This window comes from Homalodisca vitripennis, chromosome 1, assembly GCF_021130785.1.
Source record: "Homalodisca vitripennis isolate AUS2020 chromosome 1, UT_GWSS_2.1, whole genome shotgun sequence".
Lineage (NCBI taxonomy): Eukaryota > Metazoa > Arthropoda > Insecta > Hemiptera > Cicadellidae > Homalodisca > Homalodisca vitripennis.
Genome location: NC_060207.1, coordinates 17,661,090 through 17,687,356, shown reverse-complemented (window position 1 = coordinate 17,687,356; position 26,267 = coordinate 17,661,090). Strand labels below are relative to the sequence as shown.

The window sequence follows — 26,267 nt, the reverse complement described above, 5'->3', positions numbered from 1 at the left end:
GCTGTCATTTTTTAAACAGCTACAGGACATTAAGCAGTGATCTAATTGCCTAATCACAAATACGATAATATTTCCAATAACAATTTCTCAAGAGGTAGTTCTGAAAGTGGGTGCTTGAGTTAGGAAACCTCTTCCTAGTGTGAAGAAGCCTCTCGCTGCGGTTATGAGGTTTGTGGGCATCTTGTGAATAATCACTAGCGGAATCTTAAATCCGAATTTTAAATCCTTTAGGCCCCTTGGCCTGCTTAGAGCATGCTGGTTAACATGAGTGACGTGATCAGAGAGAGAGAGGTGATGTTGTTATCCAAGATGAGCATACAGGTATTGTCGTATACACACAAGTTCTTCCATCAAGTGATACCCCATACCGCTGTCACTTGAAACCTCTAAAATATTGTGAAGCGTAAGGTGAAGAACACTTCAATTACCTTAATCGAAAGCCGTTAGTAACCGCTCTTGTGCTGAAGGAAGTTAGAATTCATTGGATAGTAAAACAGCTACACAGCTGCACTAGTATTAAGACATAGAGATAAACGTGAATAGATTACGGTCCCCAATACAGTGCTGTCGACACATTTGAGTCGGACCGCCATCTTGATCTTTCAAAGTCTTTCCATGTTGCGTCAATACTTGCAGTCAATATTAATTGTTCATGGTTATTTATTTTCGATTTATATTCGATACTTTACTTTTTTAGCTAAGCTTGATTTAGTTATTTTTAAAATAACGTATTAAAGTTATTTCTAGTCCATGTAGGTTAGGTGTTATATTAAGTTTTGACATAATTAGTAGGAGCAAGTTATTTTGTGGTAATAACATCTGTTATTTATCAATCATCGTTCGACTTTGTTTTCATCGTTTAGTTTACTTGTTATAAATACTATCGTATTTCTATATAACAGATCTTGTTATATTTTATGTCTTTATAATAAAATACAGATGCATTACTCATTAATTGTATTATGTTACTGTACAAATAAATGCGTAAACAGTTCAATTTTTAAAATATACATTACAATCTTGTATTTATTGTATGAAGACCTGACAAGATTATTAACTGAATTTCACTACGATAGAGACAATAAATATAAAACGAAACTAAGCAAAGGTAGTGAAATAAATGCCTATCTAATTTAATTTCATCTGAATGTTAACTTAGGGTGATTAAACCCAATGTTTTAAACAACACTGGCTTTTCACTGAAATCAGCAAAATTAAAATTGTTTATGACAACAAATTCCACGAGGGATTGTAAGCGTTCCAAAATATAGTAATTTGAGTTTTTTATTAACCAGATTCATGGAAAGGGCTAACAATTAAGGAAATTATTTTTCTACATTATATGTATGAATTCAAACAAATTGTAAGATATGTTTTTTTAAATTGGAATAAGTGCAATTTTGCAACGTTACATTTAATCCTTGATTGTATTAAAACACAATGAAGTCACTATAAAACCTTTCCAATAAACACACAAATTGTAAAATACATTATTTATATTTAGCCGGTATTCTTCAGTCTGGTTACAGAATGGCCCAAAATGACTTCTTTAATGCCTATAATTTCACTTGGACTGACCAACAAATTTGTAAATATTTTCCGTCTACAGGAAAAGCGTCTTAAAGACTACGACTATGACGTTTAAAAATATCAATCCAACCTAAACAGACACCTCACCTTAAATAGTGTCACCGACTAGAACTAGAAACTAGAAATGAGCGAGCCAGTAGATAGATGCCAATTTCAGCTTGACTCAGCACAAGCACGATGGCCTGTCGTGCTGAACTGTTACTTGTGATGAGCTGCTGAATACATTATATTACATTACATCCACTTCATGTTCATTCATCTCGTTAGCCCCTGTTTATCTGACCGGATTAGAGTTGGCCTGACTCGTTCGCTTCTAACTGACATTTAAATTTTACATCTAGAAATGTTTAGTCGGAAGACGCCATCGTCGTATTATAATGATGGAAATGTTCAGTAAACAAACTAAACTGGGAATTGATGGTTATACTTAAACGTCTTCGAGGAATAAAGGAATTGACGTACGTACAAATAGCTTATAACTTGTTAGTATTGCAATAGGTACTGTCAATTATAGTACTAGGCCTGGCCATCGGTAAGCGCTTTTAATGCTAAACTGATCACACAGACACTCTATGGGCCTAAAACAACGATTAAAGTAAGTACAGATGATAAGTAAACATTTTAATTTCTTCGAGGATTAAAAGACGACGTGCGTACTAGATTAAAGACAATCCAAACGTGGGCATCTCAATGAGCACCAACAGCTCATAGCTTGTTAGTGATTCGATAGGTACTGTCAATGCTAGTACTAGGCCTGGCCATCGGTTAGCGCTCTTAATGCTAAACTGATCACATAGACACTCTATGGGCCGGAAATAACGATTAAGTTAATATAAATTATAAGTAAACATGTTAATTTCATTAAATTTGAATCAATTGCTATGTGCTAACATGAATGTCAAGAAATTTGAGATGATTGTGGCATAATAATCTAATCGTTCTTTGTTTGCACTCGCTCAGCCTGTCTACCACAGGATCACTTTGGAGTGACAACCTTAGTAATAGCACATACTGTATGTTCTGTCAGAACGGAAACAGGAAGTGACCTATGCAGACGAGATGATGTAAGAGTGTAGCGGAACCTCAGAGAATGTTGAGATCCTTGACCAACCAGAACTGAGCCTTAACAGGACTTCCTCCCGCTACCGCCTCTGCTACCGCCGCTCCGCACCGCAAGGAGGAAAACACCACATATATTCTGATTCTTCCACAGAATATATTTACTTTGCACTGGCTTCATACTAATCTCAAGTTATCCCAATTAAACCTCAGGGGAGTCCTTTACGCGTGCCATAAATTGAGTTATCAATTAAGTCATACAAGGATTTTTCAAAACAAGGAAGCACAGCATACAAAGTTATTTCTTAGAAGTTTTAATACATGATGACTGTAAGAAATGTGGTAGATTTTCAAGTGCCCATAAATAGTACAGCAGTCCTCATAGTTTTAAAGCGAAAATTTCAAAACTAATATTTTCACAACAGCGTACCATTAACAACTGTTAGAACTAAAAAATATAAAAGAATGCATCTGATGTCCCGAAGCCGACTCGCATTTTGCCATCTGGTACCATAATTTTGCCATATTTGTAACCCGGGGTAAACAAAGGCGTATAATATGATACACAAAGCTTTTATATTATAATGGCTCGTGTAAAAATTATTTAGTAGCTCATCATTCAACTTTCAGCCAAAGTCGTACTGAGTAACTGCTCGATAGTGAACAATATAGACGTATTTATCCGCTGCCCTGAAGCCGACTCGCATTTTGCCATCTGGTACCATAATTTTGCCATATTTGTAACCCGGGGTAAACAAAGGCGTATAATATGATACACAAAGCTTTTATATTATAATGGCTCGTGTAAAAATTATTTAGTAGCTCATCATTCAACTTTCAGCCAAAGTCGTACTGAGTAACTACTCGATAGTGAACAATATAGGCGTATTTATCCGCTGTCCCGAGCCGACTCGCATTATCCCATCTGGTGATCACACTAACAATGTAGGTCCGTAACATTAATTGTAACCCGAGGCAAACAACGGCGTTCTTGTTGGAGCAAATGAAATTCCTCACTCCCGCAGAGAGCGCGCTAGGGGCTCAAGGACTAGTAATGACAGTAAAAACAAATGCATACTGTAATTGCAGATGCAATAAAGCATGAGATGGTGCAATAAATTTTGGCTTTATAACATTCTTTTTGATATCGAATCCATAGCTCTGTAAGATATCTTCCTTAAATAAAAAAAGTCAAAACAAAATTTTTAATCCACATGAAATTACAAGCATTCAAAGTGGGAAATATAAGTATATTAAATTATATCCGTACCTAATTAGATCGTTTTGATGAGAGAAAATTTATAATATTATTAAATGTATTTAATATCTCGAAACCATGTAAGATACCAAATAATTGCCTATTACAAAATTGTTAACATTTTATAACCATTCCTGAATATTGTTTTACCTTTTTCATAGTTTTATAAATAACGGAGTTGTGATTTTTTGAAGTTTATACGGCGGCCATACTGAAACGAAATGTGTGCTAAGCTGGCCTAGAAAAATTAGCCAATCAATTTTTGTATAAAGTAACAAGTTGATTGGGCTTTTTTAAGAGTTATCATTTCCACAAGCCGCTTAAGTAGCATGTACGTATAATTAAATATTTATAACATTTTGAACGGGGGATGATCTGGAGATCATGTTTGGTGAAGCTATGCATACAATTTCGGTAAGTGCTACCATGAGGGTGGTTTTAATACGCTATTTTTGTGTACAGATCTTTATATATTCTATTAAAAATCACTTCCGGACAGTTCAACTTGTATATTCTATTGTAGTTATATTTTAGGGGGGAAAGGGGCAGTAAAAATTAATTACCAAAAACCTTCTGATTTACCAATATATCCATCTTTTATGGTTTTAGTGAGAAACGCATAAAAAGTTTGAGTAAAACGTTAAACACTAATATGTTTTGTACTTAAAGAGGCTATTCGGCCAGATATGCAATAAGATAAATGCCATAATAAATAAAAAGGTAATGCAATTTTATAAATGAGTTTTTTATAATTTATTTTGGTTTTCAACATTGAGGGGTAGTTCCCTTCTCTTGACATGGTCTCCAGAATCCAACAGCTTACAAAGACCACAATTGAAGGTAGATTGAAGTCATTGAAGTAATTGAAGTCAGACTCGCCAGAGTAAACACCAGGAAGAGGAATAGAATCTTCGCGTCTAATGGAGGTCTAACCTCTCTCAGTGATATCAATAATAACAGGTATACTGCACACAAATTCAGTACATAAACACTTTAAAAAGAATTGATCATGAGGAATACTTACACGAATGCATTATAAAGCAAAAGAAAACGAATCTAACATCAAGGGGTTAATCGTTATATGCAATTACAGTCTTGACATGTTAGAACCATAACTAACCGGCGCGGCGTGAGACAGCTTGTTATAGGCCGGAGGGGGAGGGAGGTACACCAAAGTGTCACGTGGTATAAAAAGTGCGGGGGAGGGGGTTCGGGCGACGATCACGTGATGCACTCTTCTTGATTACAAAGCTTACTTCTAATTATAAGGAATATATTCAATATCATTAAATCCTTTCAAGTATCAGGTCATTGTTGTTGAATTAAGTTATGCAAGCTAATTTAATTTGTTCATACAAGTTACAGTAAAAGGGGTGGATCTATTACATGGCTTACTATCGTGATACAAATATCGCGTAAATCACACCAAGTCAATGCAGATTTCTGTACTGTAGTACTGCATGTTAAATTTTGAACTTAGAATATTAACATAAAATATTGTATATATCGTATATTGCAAATGATATTATTTTGCATTGGAATTCAGACTATACCTTGCTCTACATAATTTCAGCATTGGTTCTGCATTAGAGATTGCATTGTGGCAAAGATATTCATAAGTACCGTGCAATATGGAGTTACTGTGCTGTACAGCATAGTACGGCGACTGTACATTGTCTACTGCCACAAGCTGGTGTCAGGAATATTAAATACTCCCGGAATATACTACGGAATCAAACAAGCTGGCTGTACTAAATGACCTTGAGTTTTCCCTATAAGAAATTTCTTAAACCTCATTCGGTTTTACGTCCTTATTTTTAGTCGTAGAATTATGGGAGAAGTCTTTATTTAACAGTATAATTAATACGGATCCTACAGCTTTTTAGTTGTTTTCTATATTTTTTGGGATATTCAGAAAAATACCAAACTTATTGTACTTTTCATTGTTTAAATATTTAAAAATGTATACATTTTATTAAAAAAAAAAACAAAATCGTTTGTGAACGTAGTATTTTTTTAATGATACATCTCCATAAAGCTACGATCAAAAGTAAGGGCATAAAACTGCAAGGTCTTTTTACTACAGCCAACGCTTAGGAATTTTTTTAAAGCTGGATGTGCGTTAATGTGTCGATAGGATCGAACAAATTTTATTAAATTTATTACCTGAAATCAAACTGATCTTGCCTAATTACATGTACGATGTCATAACTAATAACTTTTATAACGATATATAATGCAAATAAACAGAATTTTATTAAATGTGGTAGCTGACTAAGCACTAATACGTTTGCCAGTGTTATGTTACAAAAAATAAAACACAACGTTTCGAGAACTGGTATCTGACCTCTAATTCAGGTATTAAAATGTGAGATTTAAGGCTTGAAAATTAGCAAAAAAAAAAAAAAAAAAAAAAAAAAAAACACAACAAAATATTGTGAAGGAACGGCTGTCATACTTGATAACAACAAAAAAGGGTTAAGTATGCCCTAGTCCCCACTTCCTACATAGTTGTATCACGTGTCATCAGTTTTTCATGATTTTTCCATGCCCGTAGAAACACAGATTTTTGAATTTTTGACGTATAACTTTTCCATTTTTCAATGACATTTTATGATATGACTTTGGTTGTTCATCACTAGAATTTGTTATTGTACGTATGTGCTCAGCCTTATATCTTGTGTTTTTATATCTTAAAAAAAGAAAAAACCTAACTATGGTGGGAAGGGTTGATTCAATGTGAGTATTGAGTTTAGTTTCAGTTCGCCTTCCTCTCAGTGCAGCGCTAGAAATCTGACGCTGTCACAGACTTGACTCCTGGGATCAATTGGGCATCTGATGAGACCATAAGAATGCCTCTACACCTAGATTACACCATATGTTGTAGTCTGGTTGTCTCTGATGCCATGAAAACCATGTAAATAGTTCATTTTTAGCTTTTTCGTGGCCGAATTTTTGGATCTCTTCAGGCGAATATAACTCCAGATTCCAGAAGTAAGTCTGTGGCAGAGAAAGATTTCAGACGGTGCACTAAGAGGAAAGAGAACTAGAGCTGAACTCTACATTCACAGAACAAATACTATTTCTTGAGACGTTGTTTTTCAATTCTCGTTACTTAAAACTGTCTCAAATGAATACTCCTTATCTATAGTGAATAGTGGAGTATACACAACGTAATACAATTAAATGTTGCCTCATCAATAATAATGTAGTATCATGTATTTTACAGCGAGTCTGTCAGCCTAAACGGGAGTGAAAACAGCTGGAAACAATGAGAAAAAGGGTTCTGTACTTATTGCGTTGCATTGTTTCAATTTGGTTCTAAGAAATAGTCCTCCACATTTGATACAACTTTGCTGCCCATATTAAAATATCGTATCTCTCTTGCAACTTAGGCTAAGCTTTCCTTTCTGGCCAGACGGTTAGGCTATAATGGTAATGCAACCTAAGTTTGGAGGGAGATTTCAACTCATGTACGTGCTCAAGTATTAGTTACGGGAAAGTTAACCTTGCGCATATTGTATGAGAGAAATATACAAGCATGTGGTCACAATAGGAGTCGGATTTCTCGGTCTCTCGAAGATGTTTGACAGTTTGACTTATCCACTAACAGTATTTTTACCAATTAGTTGCGCCAATTTAACTTCGAGACCTACGACTTAAAGGAGACTTCCGAACCACCACGAATGACCGGGCAGGCGAGCTGTTTGCAAGGACAGGATTTCTCAGTGGTCACCCATCCAAGACGCAGCCACGCTCGACGTGCTTGATCTCGTTATCTTGCGATAGATTTTACCCTCTACACTGCGTCATGGAATTTAGGATATACATTGGGGAAATGTAAACACCTTCGTGGGACACATGATGTATGCAGACAAAACTCAAATTATTTTTAAATCCTAAGTATGTCTTTGACAGCAATGATCAAGTTCCAGAAGGAAATTGGTACAAACTGATCTCACCAGGATATTCAGCTTTAATCCACAAATAAGGTAAAAACTCAAGGACGAAGAAAAATATCGGTATCAAGATTTATCTGGTATAATATTATCATATTTCCATCAAGCGCCCTCGTTTCCTGCTCGTTTCTCAACGACTTCTGATTGCCGCGATAACAGTGACTGACTGGTCACTCCGCCTTGGGAAGCGGTCGACATTGAGCGTCCGAATAAGTGCTTTCACGTAGGCCAGCTCACTTCCAGCTTATATTGGCAAGGTAATCAAATCTAGCTTAGGGAGAATGGCTCGAGATTACTGCTTACTGAGGGAGCCTCAACTGCAGGTAATGATTGGACGAATCAAACTCAAGGCAGCGTTATCCAACCAGCGCTTAACGTTTGGAGTAGAGCGTTAGGAATACGAAGATGCTACGGTTTTCTTCTGTAGCAGTTAAAAAAAAACAGGGAATGAAAAGCACTGATGTTTTACAGGCTTTTTTTGTAAAAAGGTAACACGGAAAGTTGTAGAAGTGAATAATATTGACTCACAAATTATTATTACAAGATACCACCAAACATTTTATTGTACTCGTATTTTGAAGGGGGCTTTCAACGTTAATAGCATTTGTATAAGGTTTTAACAAAATTCCTCTATGGAAAAGTCCAAAACCGTACGATTCTCTATTTCAGCACAAAAATGAAGTCGAATTTTGAACTTCAAACCTTTATTGATCGTAACAAATTTTGTACAAAATTTCAACAATAGGAATTTTGAAAAATCAACATTACTGTTGTGAATTTTTACCTTCGCTCTTCACACTAGCGTGATGTTAGAAGATACCTTATTGGGAGAAGTTTATAAAACAAAATTCCTTAGAATACACTTGGATAAGGCGTTGGCATGGACTGATCACATTGATTCTGTATTGCCAAATTATCCTCAGGCACCCATGTCTTGAGGTCTTCAGCAAAATACTGTCTTTCTTACTGAAAGATGTGCTTTGGGGAGCGTATGCAAACACAGACTTTGTGAGAGCTTTCAGGCTAAAAGGCTGTTTAGTGTTACATATATTTTATAATATCAACGAGTTTCTGGCATTTGAATGGGAGACCGCTGATTTTGCTGACTGACTTCGAAGCTGTGACGTCGAGGGGGGGGGGAGTAAATAAAAAAAATGGCAAGTGAATATACAGATCTGTATGTTTGCATGGAAAAACTGTGGTGAGCTTGTTAAAATTAATAGTATCCCTTACTTTTTCAATGTAATAGATATTATTAATTGCAATAAAGATATGTGAATTTCAATGTTCAAATTGGTGTTTACCTCTCCAGGAATCGAATAGAAAGTAGCAGTAATTAAGCGATGATAACGGCCAATAATAATTTGAATTTAAATATATTAAAGGCAACCCTAACCATTGGTCGGTAGCAGGAAACATAAATAAGTCGTGAGTAACGTTGTTGCTTCCTGTACAATGAAGTTCCGGAATTTAAAGACATTATAAACATTAAGCATCAAGTTTGTGTAATCTATCAAATGGAAACTAAATTCACGGTGTACAGTTAAAATGGTTATGTTAAAACCTATGCAGTATCTCTAATATGTGTAAACTAAATTATTACACACACAAAAAACATACACAATTATTGATTTCACTCAACATAACACTATAGTAGATTTTTATATACAATTATTTTATTTTATTTTGCGAATAATACTCTTTAATTTGTGCTTTTCTTAACGGTTTTTAATTAATCATAATTTAAGTATTAATTAAAAGATTTTATTGTATTACAACCTCTTTAGCAATAAATAGAGATAATTGATGGGTTTTTTAAAGGTATATTTAAATTTCACGTTTAGTAGTGTATTAAAGCGGTAGAAATAAAATGCTACGGAAGTAATTTACAGAAATAATATTATCTATCACATTTGTGAACACCAGTTGGGAATAAAATAAACATAAATTTTATTTATATCATAGAAAAATTATAAAGTGTAAAAATACCAAAAAACCACATTTGATCTTGAGGAGATGTACTTTTTTGAAAGGAAGTTCTGCTGAGTACTTTATTGAATCAATAGTGATATTGTGATTAGGCTATTGGCATTTATAAAGAAAGTAAGAACACAAAAAGTTTTTTTGGCTTATAATCACGTGTTAAGTTTGGTTATTGAAATGCATATGTAATAAAAACGGCCTAATACAAAATAGTTGAATCAGTTATTTTATTGCGTAGCCAAAGAACAGACGGCAGTACTCTCAGAGGGTGTAAGTACTTTTTGTCAATAAATCTTATTTATATATATATATATATAATATATATATATATATATATAAAGTAAATTAAATTAAATATGTCTTATTTTACCAGGCGAAGTTAGAGCTAAGGAACCCTCTTTAACACTACACACATCATATAAAAACGTTCCTTGAATAACAAAGTACTCATCTTGAAGATCAAATGTGGTTTTATTTACGTTGTTATACTGCGTTAATGTGAATCATAATTAATGTGACGTAACCTAGTTACGTAGGAGATTACAATAAGCTACGGCTGTATGGGGATTTCGCAATGCACTGCATGCAACTGCATTAGTGTGGCTAATGTGGTACAGGTGCTAAGGAAGCTGCACTCTGTATAATTTCACACCTGTATGAATTTGATGAACCCGAAAACTTCCTCATTGCTAGCTGACTGTGATGATGAAATTGTTCATTAAAACCTCTGACCATGACGATTTAGGTTCAATAGTTTTTAATTCGACTATTCAAACCTGTTCCAATTCCTTTTCTCAAAAACTCTTTTATTTCAAGAACGAATATTTAATAACAGTTTATAATTGAAGTAAAGTAAAAGGTGTCATATTTTACCAGGCGAAGTTAGGGCTAAGAAGCCCTTATAAAGAGCCTTCGTAATACATAAATGAAGTTTTGTGAAATAAAAGAAGTGTTTTCCTCAATAATAACTTAAAATCTATTATTGAATAAAAACTTAAAAAAGGTAAAAACCATTTAAATATTTTTTGTATACATGTGGTATTATTATTATTACATCACATTTATACATGAATAGTACAAGTATATAAAATTAGCATTTTATCCAAAGGAACAGTTATAATAATATTTTTGAACTTTGATAAACTGTATATAATGTTACCTAATTCTTGCTCCGGACTCTTGAAGTCTAAGGGCCAAGAGTCAATTTGCACGCAACCTGGTTGTCCTTGAAATCGACAGAGAGACTGACTTTAAGAAACAAATTGATCGGCAGCCTTGCTAAATTTGGTGGAGGTCAGCATTAGGAATCATGCTTGTTTTAAACAATGTTCCTAATAGCTTAATCGTGCTAATGTTTGTGTAATCTATTTCATATAAAGTGTAACGTTTTTGTTATTTATCGAAACCATCTGGTTTATCCTTATCACCTGAAGGTGGGCCTGCAAGAGTTGAAACCATAGTAATGTATGATTGCCTGAGCGATAGCGAAATCTAGCAATCGAGGATTCTGTATGTCTGCCCTCATTAATTCTCGACTTATAGATTTAAAATTTAACATGACCTTCACTTATGAAATTTTTGTGATAGTTAATGTCACATCAAGGGATTTAGCCGAGATTAGTGATAATGTTCACATTAATCTTAAGGGTAACAATGGCGATAGCGAGGATAACCCAGAACAAATAGATTTGTAAAACAACTTGAGTACAACCATGCATTTTAAACATGGTAACACATGTAGCATACGCTACCAGGTTGAAATGCAAACTTGAATAATCGCAAGCAACCTTAGCAAAGCCTGTTATGCGACACATGCTGGGCGCACTCCTCCCTTGTATTACACGGACTAAAAACTGATATACTTAAAAAAGAAAATGTTGTTGGCAGTCCGATAGGATCAGTGAGACAGAAAACATTTGAGGAAAAAGGTTGAATAAAGCAACAATTGACGAAAACAACTGATTACCAACTGAAGTCATTCAAATGATCTTTTATGTCATAAAGTGCGCTGGACATCTCAACAATGCGCTTATAAATGACGATATCGACCTTTGCTTGGCCTTGAGACTAGAATAGGCGAGGGGCGAGTTGTCTGCCTCGTCTGCCTTCTCCCAGTTCAGCGTACCCATAAACCCGTCTTGGTCAGCCACCGGAGGCTTCAAATTGCCTACGCGATCATAGACGACCATCAACGCACTTTACGAGGCAAGCCTTATTGCATGATTCTGTAAATCCAACACCTTTTCTCTGATTAAACTCTTCTTTATTCTCACAAGTTCACGTTTTTATCTCTATTAAATAAAAATTAACAGCATCGCCTGATTATTATCGCCTGATAAGAAGTCATGCAGAATCTTGTTTTACTGTTATGGTCAGGACTCTTCAGTATATATAATAAATAAGTTTGAGAATAAAACCAATTGAGGTACAGCTGGGACATTAATGTTTTTATTAAACTATTACTATTTCCATATCCCAAGTATATTTAATCAGTATTAAATTTGAGAATATGTTTGAAAGTTGTAAAAGAATAACTCTATTAGTGTAGTAAATGATCCCACAGGACAAGCTTAGTGTACATTATGCAATCATTATTTTAATAGCATATTCTATCACCTTTATTATTCTTCGGAGTATTTCAACGTTGCAAGCAGGTCCTTCTTAACATCGTGATATTGGCTGTCTGTCCGTCTATGCGATGATAACTCCTGATAGAAAAATCCAACATATATGAAACTTGGAACACAGGTTCGTTCCTCTTGGTCCGTAAAAGACCTCTATTGATTTTGCGTTCAAAAGAACAAAGGGCACTATAGTTTTCACTAAAAAGGCCAAGAGTTGCAGATAGTTCAATACAGACTGCTCTTGTTCTGACAGCCCATTGTATCGGTTTATTACTCGTAAACGCGCACTCTTAGCAGCGATAAAATCACATACTGGTGCATGATTTTGTTATTGCAATGAACCCAAAGAGGCTTTGAAAATATGAACAAGGCACATGTTACAGGACTAGATGAGTCAAAGATAGAGGGGTAACATGAAGATGAAAGGAGAATACTAAAGGGAGAGTACTATATGGAAAATTAGCTTTCTTCAGAACTCTGTTGGATGAATCAATTAAGATGCAACTATAAAAATACAGTAGATTTTAAAGGAGTGGATTTCAATTGGAGTCTTCTTTCATATGAGAAGTAGTGTTTTTTGCTTTTGGCACTTGCAAGAAGAAAAATACAAAATTTTAACCTCTTGAGCAGAAGAACTTTATTAGTGATAAAAATGATAAGTTATAGTATCAAATGATAGAAGCGTAAATAGAAACAAATGATGTTAGTAAGAAAAAACTAAATACAATAGTAACAACAGTATAAACTGTTGAAATAGAATTAAGAAATTAATGATTATGTTTCATTTGTTTTACGTACGTAAAGTTGTAAATTTAAAAAAATAATTGATTATTAACAAAGTGCTGTCTTTTATATATATATATATATATATATATATATATATATATATATATATATATATATTATTATTATTATTCAATAATGTGAATCAATGATAGATATTGCTGTTGTTTTTCGCTATAAACCACCTATTTAAGGAACATATTTCTCAATTTTTAATTTTTTGCAAAAAAATCATCCAAATTCTTGCAATGTATAACTTTATAGCAGTAATAATGATTTTTCTTTTGAAAAGTCTGTATTTCTTCATGATTTATAATGTTTTTAATCACATTGAAATGATTTAATAGATAACTTAACGCTGTTTCACAGAAGCAGAATCTGGGTATAAAATCACTGTTTTACAAAGAGCTGTAAAAGAGTTTATTCATGTCCTTCAATTGCAGAATAAAGACAGTTACATATCGCCAGTAAATTATGAACTTTCCATGGAAGCTAAAACGCAATTGATTATTAACATATATATTATTATTATTATTATTCAATAATGTGAATCAATGATAGATATTCCTGTCGTTTTTCGCACGTCACTATGAACCACCTATTTAAGGAACATATTTCTCAATTCTTTATTTTTTTCAAACAAATCATCCAAACTCTAGCAATGTATAACTCTATAACAGTAATAATGATTTTTCTTTTGAAAACTATGAATCTATACTGTTTTTATTCACATTGGAATGATTTAAACCGATTTTTATAAATTTTGCTAACGCCCGCCTAACAATGCTGGTGAAAGTTTTCACGGCATGTGAAAAATTTTCAATTTCCATGGCCATCAACACACGAGAGCTAATGGCAGAGGTGAGACACTTACAAACACCCGGCGGTGAGTGAAATCTGATAAATGGTTGCCATTTTTTGCACGTTTCCGCAACAGTGCGAGATTTCACCAACTAACCTCTGTATTCTCCACAGCTCGAGATTCGCGCGACAACTATCATTTCACCGCTTAAGTTGTCCTCATGTCTCCGTAAACGCGATGCAACTACGTCAGTTAGAAGTGTGATTGACAGCGGGATACGAGAAATCGCTGTTGAATGGCAACTGTTGATGACGTCAGAGGCTACGTCACGTTTTTATTTTTGTACTCAGTTTTCAATCTGTTCATAAAGTGATACTCCAGTTATTAAAATTAGAATAATTAATTTATATACCAACTATCAGTTACCTGCGGCTTCCCAAGCAATTTCGTAGGCTTTGCACATGTAAGAGCTCATTGAGCACTTCTCGTTGGAGTGAATCAAGTGTTTACTTTACCTTGTTGCCACGATCAAGAAAATATACCAAAAGTGCCATTGTATTTCTTGTTCCTTAGTTGATTTATATATATTTATATATATATATATATATATAGACAGTTATGTTATTAACTCCACATTACATGGTTATATTTATATTAGAATAATGAATGGTCAACTAAAATCCTTTTTTCAATTAATTTAATTTATAGATACGTGTTTCGGTATTAAAGCATCATCATTGTGAACATTAACCTCTTTAATGAGGTTAATGTTCACACTGATGTTGGTTTAATACCGAAACAGTTGTCTGGAAATAAATTAATTTTTAAAAAGAGTTTTAGTTGACCATTCATTATTGTAATACATAGACAGATATACATTTCAATAAAACTTTAATTTTTATCTGCATATATCCTCACTCTGTGCTCAACAGTGGTTGCAGCAAATGTTGAAATAAGAAGTGTTGTTACTACCAAGCTTACTTTATGCTTTCACACTATAAATGGAAACAAATGAAAATTAGTGGCTAATTAGATTAAATAGTTGGTTGTGCTGTAATTTCATAGCGTGTGTACAGAGCAGTTGATACCATTTACCAGCTCTTTAATTAGTACTTGGCAACCTTAGGGACCAAGATGAGAGTTTTCGCTACTTTAGAGACCTGTGGGGCGATCGAGGGATTTTCGAAATTAGAATAGGCCTACATTCATACCAGGGACCGTAATAATGTCCATATAAAATTTCAGTACAATCGGTTGAATAGATTACGCGTGAAAGCAAAACAAGCAAACAAAGGCACTTTCGCTTTTATAATATTATCAGGATATGAGATCTAAATTCACTTCAATACATTCAATATAACACGATAGCTATTAATACGTTACATACTTAAATAACAGTAATGATAAAATATTTAATAATAATAACAATAAATAATAAATAGATGAATACAACATAAGTATTAATACGACTAAATCCCAAAAATATAAATATATAAGGCTCTAATAACAATAATAGTAGAGTTTGACGGAATACACAACAAAAAGAGGGCGTGAGTGTGTTTAGGTAACTATTGTAGTAACAATGTCCGTTTACAATAACTTTTAATAAATTAGAGTGTTTGTTTATAACAAAAAACTTAACAACACTACTAAATACAAAACTATTATGAACAACAAATACTAGTTACTGTACAGCACCTTGTAGAACATCTTGGTACAAAATTCCTTTATAACATGTCGAACTAGGGGTGAAATCAACAGTAAACTGATAAGTATCCATCTTAAAAAAATAAATAAAAAAGTAATGAAAATGTCTTCTCAGTGTATTAATGAACGACATTAACCTTGTACACGTAAAATGTATCACGTATAACTCGTGTTGTCATAGTAAGCTCTATTTAAATATATTAAATACTTTTACGATAACAAGTATTGAAAATAGAGCACTTCCGCCTGTCACTTCGGCATGACCAACGAAATTTTGTCGCATTAACGTAAGTAGCACAAATTCTTCTTTTTTGAATTTCTAAAAAAAATTGTAAAGATACTTGAAGAAGTGTAAAAAATGGGACACCTTAGTAACTAGCGGTGATAAATCTTATCTTATCCATTTTACGATTGTTGCATCCTCGGTGTGCCATAAAAATGTGTCACTTTTTGGTCTAAAACATTAACAAATGCTATTATTACAGTTTAGAATTACATTGTCTTTTTTATTGATGCCTTTTTTATTCATTTATGATTTAAGGACGTAATATTTCTTTAATTAAATATAATGTAAGAAAATAAAGTTTTTAATTTTTTTTATGAAAATAAAAAACTATTGATCCGTGAAGCTATATAGCTCATATGCACTATGTAAACATTTCACATTTTCATCTTCAGCCGTTTTTACTTGGGCTTGACTACAAAGCGCTATAAATGGTCTACTTCAAATGCTCACAATTTTCGGTGATATCATAAAAAATTGTGTGTTCTTTTTTTGTATTCAGAGCAGTTATCTTAATTGACTCTAAATTTTACATAAAAACATATATTTTCCAAACCCAAAATCAGTTGTACCACCATAAGTAAAATAACAAATCGTACACCACAATAAATTGTAAAGTTATAGATTAAAACATTAAACGTACAGTGCAAAGTGAAAGTTCCAGTATAAATATCGCATTATCAGAGTTTATTTTGAATTAAATCGGCGTTAGTGTTCTGTAAACTGTGATTAAAAAACTTACTATGCATAAGATTATTTATTTAACCACGTAATTTTGTGATGTATCCATAAATACGATGATTAAAAACATTTTTACACAGATAAATTTATTGTCTACTATTATTCTACTTCTTGGAAAAAAAAAAAAAAGGTTCAATTAAAACTTGCTCCTTTTACATGAGTAGATGGAACCAAACTTGAAAAGAATCCAGCCAGAAAATTGGCTACTTAAAATTAATAAACTTCAGCTTATTTCCAAGAAGCAATCTTAACAACAGCAAAATTAGCGTTCTATTGAATAATAAATGTGTCTTGGAGTTCAGAGAAGCTTATGCTATTAGAGGGAATTCTTAAACAAAGTCTAAGCCTCATTGGCTACAAAGCTAATAAAACACAACATTCCCTCTATTTAACATCGTAAGATCAACTTTAATACAATTAGTTCTTTACTAGTAATAGCGTGCGCCAGAAAAGCTTAAAAGGCTGATAATAAAACAAGGTGTGAATACGCCACACCACGTGTCACGTAACAGGAGATTAGCCTACATGTAACATTTCTGCAAAATGGCACATGTTAAAATGTCGTATGGGAAGTGATAGGCTTCGCTAACGCTCAGCCAGTCGGAAGAATATTGATATTTATTATGATTCCCAAAATTTCTGCAAAATGTCACGTATTATATTTTAATAATGTGATAAGTGATACGCTTCACTAACGCTCAGCCAGCCAGAAGAATATCACTATTGTGATTCTCCAGTATTAGAAAAAATCGGGATTTAAAATGATATAGTTCAAAGCTGGTTTGGAATTTGAGAATAGTTTGAAATAAGGTTAAATTTAAAGATCTAGCTTTATAGCAACTTCATTTCCTACGTCTACTTCACCGAAAACCAAAAGAATTAAGGACTGAATAAAACGATACAACGTGCCGAAGGACCTGACAGGATGTAAAGAAAGCCTTATCAACCAATACAAAAAGACTTCATAACGTGCGTCACCGTCACGGTTTTTGACCTTTTGAACCCAAAATCATAAATAGGTCTTTCCTTGGATTACGAGGAACATAATCATGTACCAAATTTTGAGTCTCCAGGACCTTTCTGTAGAATAATTACCGCACGGTAACAGAAAAATGGATGACGACACGATCTTTAGAAGATCCTGTCGTGTCCTTAATCAATCGTTAATAGGTTGTTTAGCTTAGAACCGATTTCCTACTTGAATTCACACTCTTCGCAAAATGTTTCGACAAAGGTCCTATTGACCAATTGACCAATTTTCTGAAACCGAATGCCTAAAAAACTTCAGATCATGTCGTATCAGGATTACTATATAAAATGGCATAGTTTCAAAAATAATACTCTGATATATATATATATATATATACAATATATATGTGTGTGTGTGTGTGTGTGTGTGTGTGTGTGTGTGTGTGTGTGTGTGTGTGTGTGTGTGTGTGTGTGTGTGTGTGTGTGTGTGTGTGTGTGTGTGTGTGTGTGTGTGTGTGTGTGGTGTGTGTGTGTGTGTGTGTGTGTGTGTGTGTGTGTGTGTGTGTGTGTGTGTGTGTGTGTGTGTGTGTGTGTGTGTGTGTGTGTGTGTGTGTGTGTGTGTGTGTGTGTGTGTGTGTGTGTGTGTGTGTGTGTGTGTGTGTGTGTGTGTGTGTGTGTGTGTGTGTGTGTGTGTGTGTGTGTGTGTGTGTGTGTGTGTGTGTGTGTGTGTGTGTGTGTGTGTGTGTGTGTGTGTGTGTGTGTGTGTGTGTGTGTGTGTGTGTGTGTGTGTGTGTGTGTGTGTGTGTGTGTGTGTGTGTGTGTGTGTGTGTGTGTGTGTGTGTGTGTGTGTGTGTGTGTGTGTGTGTGTGTGTGTGTGTGTGTGTGTGTGTGTGTGTGTGTGTGTGTGTGTGTGTGTGTGTGTGTGTGTGTGTGTGTGTGTGTGTGTGTGTGTGTGTGTGTGTGTGTGTGTGTGTGTGTGTGTGTGTGTGTGTGTGTGTGTGTGTGTGTGTGTGTGTGTGTGTGTGTGTGTGTGTGTGTGTGTGTGTGTGTGTGTGTGTGTGTGTGTGTGTGTGTGTGTGTGTGTGTGTGTGTGTGTGTGTGTGTGTGTGTGTGTGTTGTGTGTGTGTGTGTGTGTGTGTGTGTGTGTGTGTGTGTGTGTGTGTGTGTGTGTGTGTGTGTGTGTGTGTGTGTGTGTGTGTGTGTGTGTGTGTGTGTGTGTGGTGTGTGTGTGTGTGTGTGTGTGTGTGTGTGTGTGTGTGTGTGTGTGTGTGTGTGTGTGTGTGTGTGTGTGTGTGTGTGTGTGTGTGTGTGTGTGTGTGTGTGTGTGTGTGTGTGTGTGGTGTGTGTGTGTGTGTGTGTGTGTGTGTGTGTGTGTGTGTGTGTTGTGTGTGTGTGTGTGTGTGTGTGTGTGTGTGTGTGTGTGTGTGTGTGTGTGTGTGTGTGTGTGTGTGTGTGTGTGTGTGTGTGTGTGTGTGTGTGTGTGTGTGTGTGTGTGTGTGTGTGGGTGTGTGTGTGTGTGTGTGTGTGTGTTGTGTGTGTGTGTGTGTGTGTGTGTGTGTGTGTGTGTGTGTGTGTGTGTGTGTGTGTGTGTGTGTGTGTGTGTGTGTGTGTGTGTGTGTGTGTGTGTGTGGTGTGTGTGTGTGTGTGTGTGTGTGTGTGTGTGTGTGTGTGTGTGTGTGTGTGTGTGTGTGTGTGTGTGTGTGTGTGTTGTGTGTGTGTGTGTGTGTGTGTGTGTGTGTGTGTGTGTGTGTGTGTGTGTGTGTGTGTGTGTGTGTGTGTGTGTGTGTGTGTGTGTACGTTAATAATATTGTTTTAGTAAGTACAGAAAGAAGTTCAACACTGAAAATAAAATTAATCTTTGAAAATTGTTTTATTTCCTATTGGTAAATAGAAATGATCAATGCGAACGATAGGTATTTTACTGAAGTTCCTAGAAACAAAACAAAAATAATGACATTGTTTCAAAGATAATAAATGTAACTATCACGGATACTGATCTCGATTTCGAGGAAAGCAGTACAAAAATAAAACAAGTTACATAAAGGGAGCTTCTTCTATAATGCGATACGAGAAGTCATTACAGAAATGGCAGTGAAAACTCGTCCAAAACTTAGATAACCTTCCAAGAAATTCCGCTCGATGTTTGTAAGCGATAAAGAGCAATCGATAACTTCGAGATCACGACCTTTGAACTTTCACTGGTCATCGACTGTTGTAACAGATCTCTCCTCTCGTCCTATAGTCGTATAATTCGTAACAAATGAAACAACTCACTTAGTAGTGTAACAAGCACTCGTTAATAATGTGCTGACAAATTAATCATCTGGGTAGAACGGTCCATCTGTTGCGTAAATGTGCCTTTCACTTTCCCTAGCTGAGATGCGGATTTGATTATTGAACAGTTATCTTTAGACGGATCTGAAATCGTGTTCCTCATGGTAATGGTACAAATTTGCAGTACATCACATATGAAAATATACATCACAATTTGACAGTGTGATAAATATAAGAACCGATGATGAAATAATTACTCCGAAGTTAAATATAAAACACTGTATTAGCTGTTCCATAGCCTAAATAAATATATAAAGTGGTTCCACAAAACCCATGATATCGTCGAGAATTTACTGCCAACCATGTTTGTATCAAAATCTATAATAGGAACAAACCTTCAAAAGTATTTAGGGAATTCCAATACATTTGCAAACTGAGCATTTTGAAATTTTTTTGTTGACTGTCCAGGAGGCGATTTTAGCGTCACCAATACCAAAGAGGCGATACCAACGTCACAACCTATTTTTCATAAAATCGACAGAAGAAAAGAACCGATCACCAGCTGTGCTAAAATTTCAGGGGGGAGGAGAGGAATGAAATGGAAGGGTAGCAAAAGGGTTAAACATTAATAAATATTTTGTTCTCAAGTCATGTGTTTTTATCATGTCACACATAAAATCTATCACAGTCCGACACATAAATAAGCGTCGGCCACTTTCGTTCTTTTCCAACTCTCGTTGGCTGATACTACTACTAACGAGTTTGTGATTCAAATGTGCAATTTATCATTTGGTAATTTTAAACCCTTTTGCTACCGTAAAATTTCAACCATCAGTTAGTTTTGACATGCGTGCCTGACGATTCCTTTTTGGATGAAATTGATCTATAAATTAAAAAGCTACAATGCTTTTTTGTAGTCTTGTGTAAAATGCGTTACAAAAGCAACGTTAATGACATGCTGTATATTTATTTATGCTCAGTTGGTTAAATATTTATTTTTACAAATGGTCTTTGTATTTTCTGGTGTATGGAGGTAGCTTATAAATGAATGTAAGCCGGTGTGACTAATGATTCTACTGGAACTTTATCAAGTCTGCTATTCATTTGCTTCATACAAAATTGCATCCTTTTGAAATATCCTGAACTAAGGTCAAATGTTAATGTTTTGTATTCAATCCTTTTAATATTGAAGTTGAATGTCGTCTTCAGGACAATACTGAAGCCATTTGTATTTACAGTTTTTGCAGAATGAAATATATTTATTTTAAAATGTGTTACTGGTATTTGTAATTTTCTGCAAGAAGTATATTTTGAAACTCACGTTGTTGACGAACACGCCGCAGTAGTCTGGAGAGCCCTGATTGGCCAGCATGTTGATGACCAGAGAGGTCAGGTGAGTCCCGTTACCGTAGGATATACAGGAGGGTGTCCTGTAGTCCCTAGCGTGCAGGGCACCTGAAACGATACACAAAATTATCCTCATGACCTGATACAATCAACGAAATAAAGGGAAAAGTTTTGTCCTACAATGGTAAAAATATACTGTAAACAATTAGAATGAGTCGGCCGAATCATGAATCACTGGTGACAGAAATACCTTGAACCGTCCGCATCGTGACTCAGCCTGTTCCAGCAACGAAGAGCGTCAGGTAGTTGAACAAATTGTATCTACCGTATTTGCTCGAATCTCACTCGATATACTGAACCGAGAACCAGAGGTTTTAAATTTAGTACACAATAAAGCATTTAACTTGGATACAAGAATGCTTCAAACTTCCAGCATTTCGGTAATTTCGAACGTATTGTAATATAAAATTTAAAAAGCTCCTTCTTTGTCGGCCTCGTAGCTTCCAAATATTACAAAACAGATTGTGTAATTATAATTTTTTTTAAGAAAAACTAACAGCTATTTATAAGAACCACGTATGATAAGGTCCTTAGTTTATTCCACGATACTGTGCGATTGTTTTCCATATTTGTGTAGATAGGTATTGTTTTACCTGTACTGTGAATAGACAATTATTAATAATAATAACACATAATAATAACAACTTTTTCAAACATTAATCACATAACGCTACTATAGTTTTAATTTGTAGTAAATCATCTTTTAGCGTCAGTAAATATTAAAAACGAGGATTGTCTATCTGGAGTCGTCATAGTTTAAAATTTACAAACACAGCACAAAACACAACGTAAAAATAACAAAATAAAGAAACACAACATTTGTTCCGTCTTCCACCGACCGCGATGTTGTGTTATTCGTTTGTGATAAGCCTATGAAATGTTGTGTGTTTCATTATTTAGTTATTCATACGTTGTGTTTTTTCTGTGTGTGTAAACAACGATTATCTAGATGGATAATCCTTGTTTTTAATATTCATTGAAGCCAGAAGATGACTTAGTAGAAGTTGAAACTATAGACTACTGTGTTTGAACTGTTTGACGAAAGTATGTGTTAATATTCATTGCGTGATTGGATTTTGTTTAACCAATATTTCATTAACTATTACCATTATCCAAAAATATATTCGTTTAACATAATCGATGCACAGTTGCAATACGAATTGTAGCCTTTCTCAAATACACAAATAACATTTTAAACCACCTAACCACGATAAATAACTTGCAATAAACCATGTATTACCATAAACACGTAATATTTTATATTAAAGTAACAATTCAATTTACATGATTCTATACCTAATCAGATACCAACAGTTCATTATGTCACCGAGAAAGTCTCAAGCCACAGAAGCTGGATAGTGCCCCCAATCCTGCGCTTGTTAAAGTGAAAGAGAGATCCGAGTTCTGCAAGAATAAAAGTTGTGTTCGTTCCTCGGAAAATGTCAAAGGAAAGTTTGATGCACAGAGCAGGTTTCACAACTTTAGAGGTTATCAAAGCAGTTGCTTTGACTGACGACTTGAATTGACTTTACAGCCGTGGAAGCCGCTATCTCCGGTTAATGAGTCACATTGTCTTCGGTTAATAACTTGTCCTAATTGAAAGAGACGTTAAGAGAGTGTACTTTTGGTTGATAATTAGCTGAATGTTAAAAATTAACCATTTCTTATAATAACTGACAAGCCTCTTCGTTAATCTAATTCTATGTATAGGTTATTTCTATAGGTTTTCTATGTATGTATATTGCTCTAGAAGTATAGGTAATATTTGCATTCTTTACAGTATTGTTCATACAGATACATACAGTAAAAACACCGCGTGGAAAGTATAAATGTATTCTGATTTGCCTGTATTCAGCAATTTTATCTTAATGTGGTGTGACTAAAGTTTCATTTAAATACTAGAAAAATACTTACCGAAAACCGATTATAGTGCCTTAACCAGGATTTCTATCACTCAGTGACAACAGTGCAGGAGACATAAGTTCAATACTATTATTTATTGTCAGTTCAATGTTAAATCTTAAATTTTCACATAATCCTCACCGAATTATTTAGAAAAACTGTTTGTAATATTTTTACAAACTGTAACGGACGTTCAGAACCATTTTCCTGAACATAATTAGAACAAATGTACACCTGGTGAAATTTAAAGTAGTTATTCTTCCATGGTGTGAATAAAGTTTTGTTACAGTTATAAATTTATGAGAATTTAGATGTAAGGATGCCAGGATAAAATAGTACTCATGATTTTCATTTGATCGCATACTACAATTAAACAATATAGTTAAAAGAGTAATACTATTATAATAATATCGTGTTGTTACTTTACAATTGTAGTGCAGTGGTCGAATAAAGTGTACCATCGGGAGACTCGATTAATTTTAAAAGCCTTGCGACAAAAATGTAAAGCAAATTAAGTCAATTTAAATTCATAGATTTTAATCAAAATTTTATAATAATCATTCATCAATTTGAATTATTGAAACAATCCCAAAAACAATAGCGGCCAAGAGTAAATATTGAAGGGTATGTGGAATTTAATAAAATATGAGACATGTTTCTGTTGGTGGCAGTATTTCGACACCTGAACAAATATTAAGCGGGGATATTGTTGTCTGTTCGGAAAGCGTATTGAAAATTGATGGATTTTTAGTATTATTTTCTTTCATTGTGCAAGTAAAAATATTTTGGTTCAAAGAATGTCATTGTCCAACAAGTATAGTCTTTAATAATATTTGGTTGAACTATAGTAAATGTTAAAAGACAGTACATTCATTTCAAATCTTACACACATTAGTTTCTCTAAGTCAATATAGTATACATTTACAATTATTTTTCGAATAAAATGTTTAACATTGTTACATTATAGTTTAGGTACAGTTCCAGTTAAATAAATACCAACTGATATGATACTGAAGAAATCAACGGATTGCTTTCATTAGCAGTAATTGATATTATAACGGTTATTGTTTGGACACTTTTGACAAACGGATTCAACCGATTCAAGCAATCTGAGTACACTTTCAATTAGTTCGAGAGTCTATTGAACTGGGAGATAACTTCGAGATCGGAGTGCAAGTGGCTTCTAACTTTTAATTGGCTTGTCGCACTTCTTGTAGAAACCGAGAAAAACGTGGAAGTTTTGATTTCACCGGCGACGAAGATGAGCATCACTATTTTCAGAAACATTTAATCATTTTCTTTACCCAAGTAGTATAGAATCAATGTGACTAGGATACTTTTTTTCTTCACAAAATAATTTAATAAGCAATTTCTGCCTGGCAGTTATATTTCCACTTATACAGTTAGTGTATAAGATAAGTATGATACATATTAGTAATCGCCCATTAAGATTAAGCACCGGTCTGCTGAACTAAACTTCCCAAAGATCCTTGACATTGAGTAAAAAACATTTAAAAGTAAAAAAATTCCTTAAAATTCTCATGAATGAGTCTAATAATAAAATTACAAAAAACACTTTAGTCAAACTAATACATAATTTTTAAAATTATCAAGAATCAACAGATTAATTTTTTTTTTCTATTTCTTACTGAGTTTCTAAATTCGAGACCATACAAAGAAGTGGAAGTACTCAGTCTCCAAGTGATTCTGACGATTGGACTCATCGTCTTTGACAGAAGTATATAGCATAAAGGGCCAGTTCGGGGTTCGAATTCCCGTACAGGACCACTAAAAACAATCGTCTTGCAACACACAACTCCCTGGAAACACCCTGAAAGAAGACATTCTTTTTCACACTAGAGCTCCAGACCATCCATAAAAAGCCAGATATCTTCCTGGAAAACCCTTGATAACAAAAAGCAATGAAGGATTCCATTCCAAAATACAGAAGAACGTTAGTATAGCTAAATATCTGCGTTAGTTGTTGTAACAAACCAATTTCTTGGCTGAGGTATTATTCTAACGAGACAGTAGAACAATCTCGAGACTAGAAACACCGAGCCGGGTGGCGCCAGTAAATACAAATGATATGCGTAACAAGTTTTGGCTAATCAGTCAACAAACGTGTTTGTCTCGTTAGAAAAACTAGGCGTTAACTGTTAACTGAGCAACAAAAACAGTGAGTGGCTGCACGCGAACGTTGCTATCTTAACCACATTCGACTGATAATCTCGTAAATGACTCTAATTGCGGACTGGCCTCATGCACCTGAGGTTTTCCTCAATAACCACGCCGATTGGTTTCGGTTCCGTTATTATGGACTCCATAACTCTGAGTTTCGCTGTTTTAAATAACATGCAATGTGCAGTAGAAAGAGAACAACATACAATTGAAAATCTTATTGAGCACATTAAACCAAAGAGTTTTGAAAATAGCATTGTTGGCACCTTATTGCCTCGGTAATTTGGACACGATAGTACTGCTTCTATTTCTGCTCCTTCCTCTGTTAACAGTTTGATGTTATGTTGTAAAAATGATTTGAATATTAAGCATAATATGATAAGCACACCTCAAACTCCGTCTAGAGGGGTTTATTATCCAGCATAACACGATGTATATACTTTCGACTCCAACTAAAGGTTTTGAATACTCAGAATAACAAGATAAGCACACTTTGAACTCCATCTCGAAATTATGAATATCCAGCATAATATGATAAGCACACTTCCAACTCCATCTAGAGATTTTGAATATCCAGCATAACATGCTAAGCACACTTCCAACTCCATCTAGAGGTTTTTAATATCCAGCATAACATGATAAGTAGATTTCACACTCAGTCTAGAGATTTTGAATATCCAGCATAACATGATAAGTAGATTTCACACTCAATCTAGAGGTTTTTAATATCCATCATAAATCAATA

At 34.4% G+C, this 26,267-nt stretch overlaps 1 protein-coding gene across 1 annotated transcript in view; it reads right to left on the bottom strand.

Annotated features, from left to right (window-relative positions):
• The window catches only part of LOC124357838, a 186,745-nt gene that overhangs the window by 47,854 nt on the left and 112,624 nt on the right, over positions 1-26,267 (bottom strand). The window contains exon 3 of the mRNA XM_046809909.1: positions 21,354-21,487. Coding sequence (XP_046665865.1) covers positions 21,354-21,487 — 134 coding nt within the window. The remainder of the gene's footprint in view (positions 1-21,353; positions 21,488-26,267) is intronic.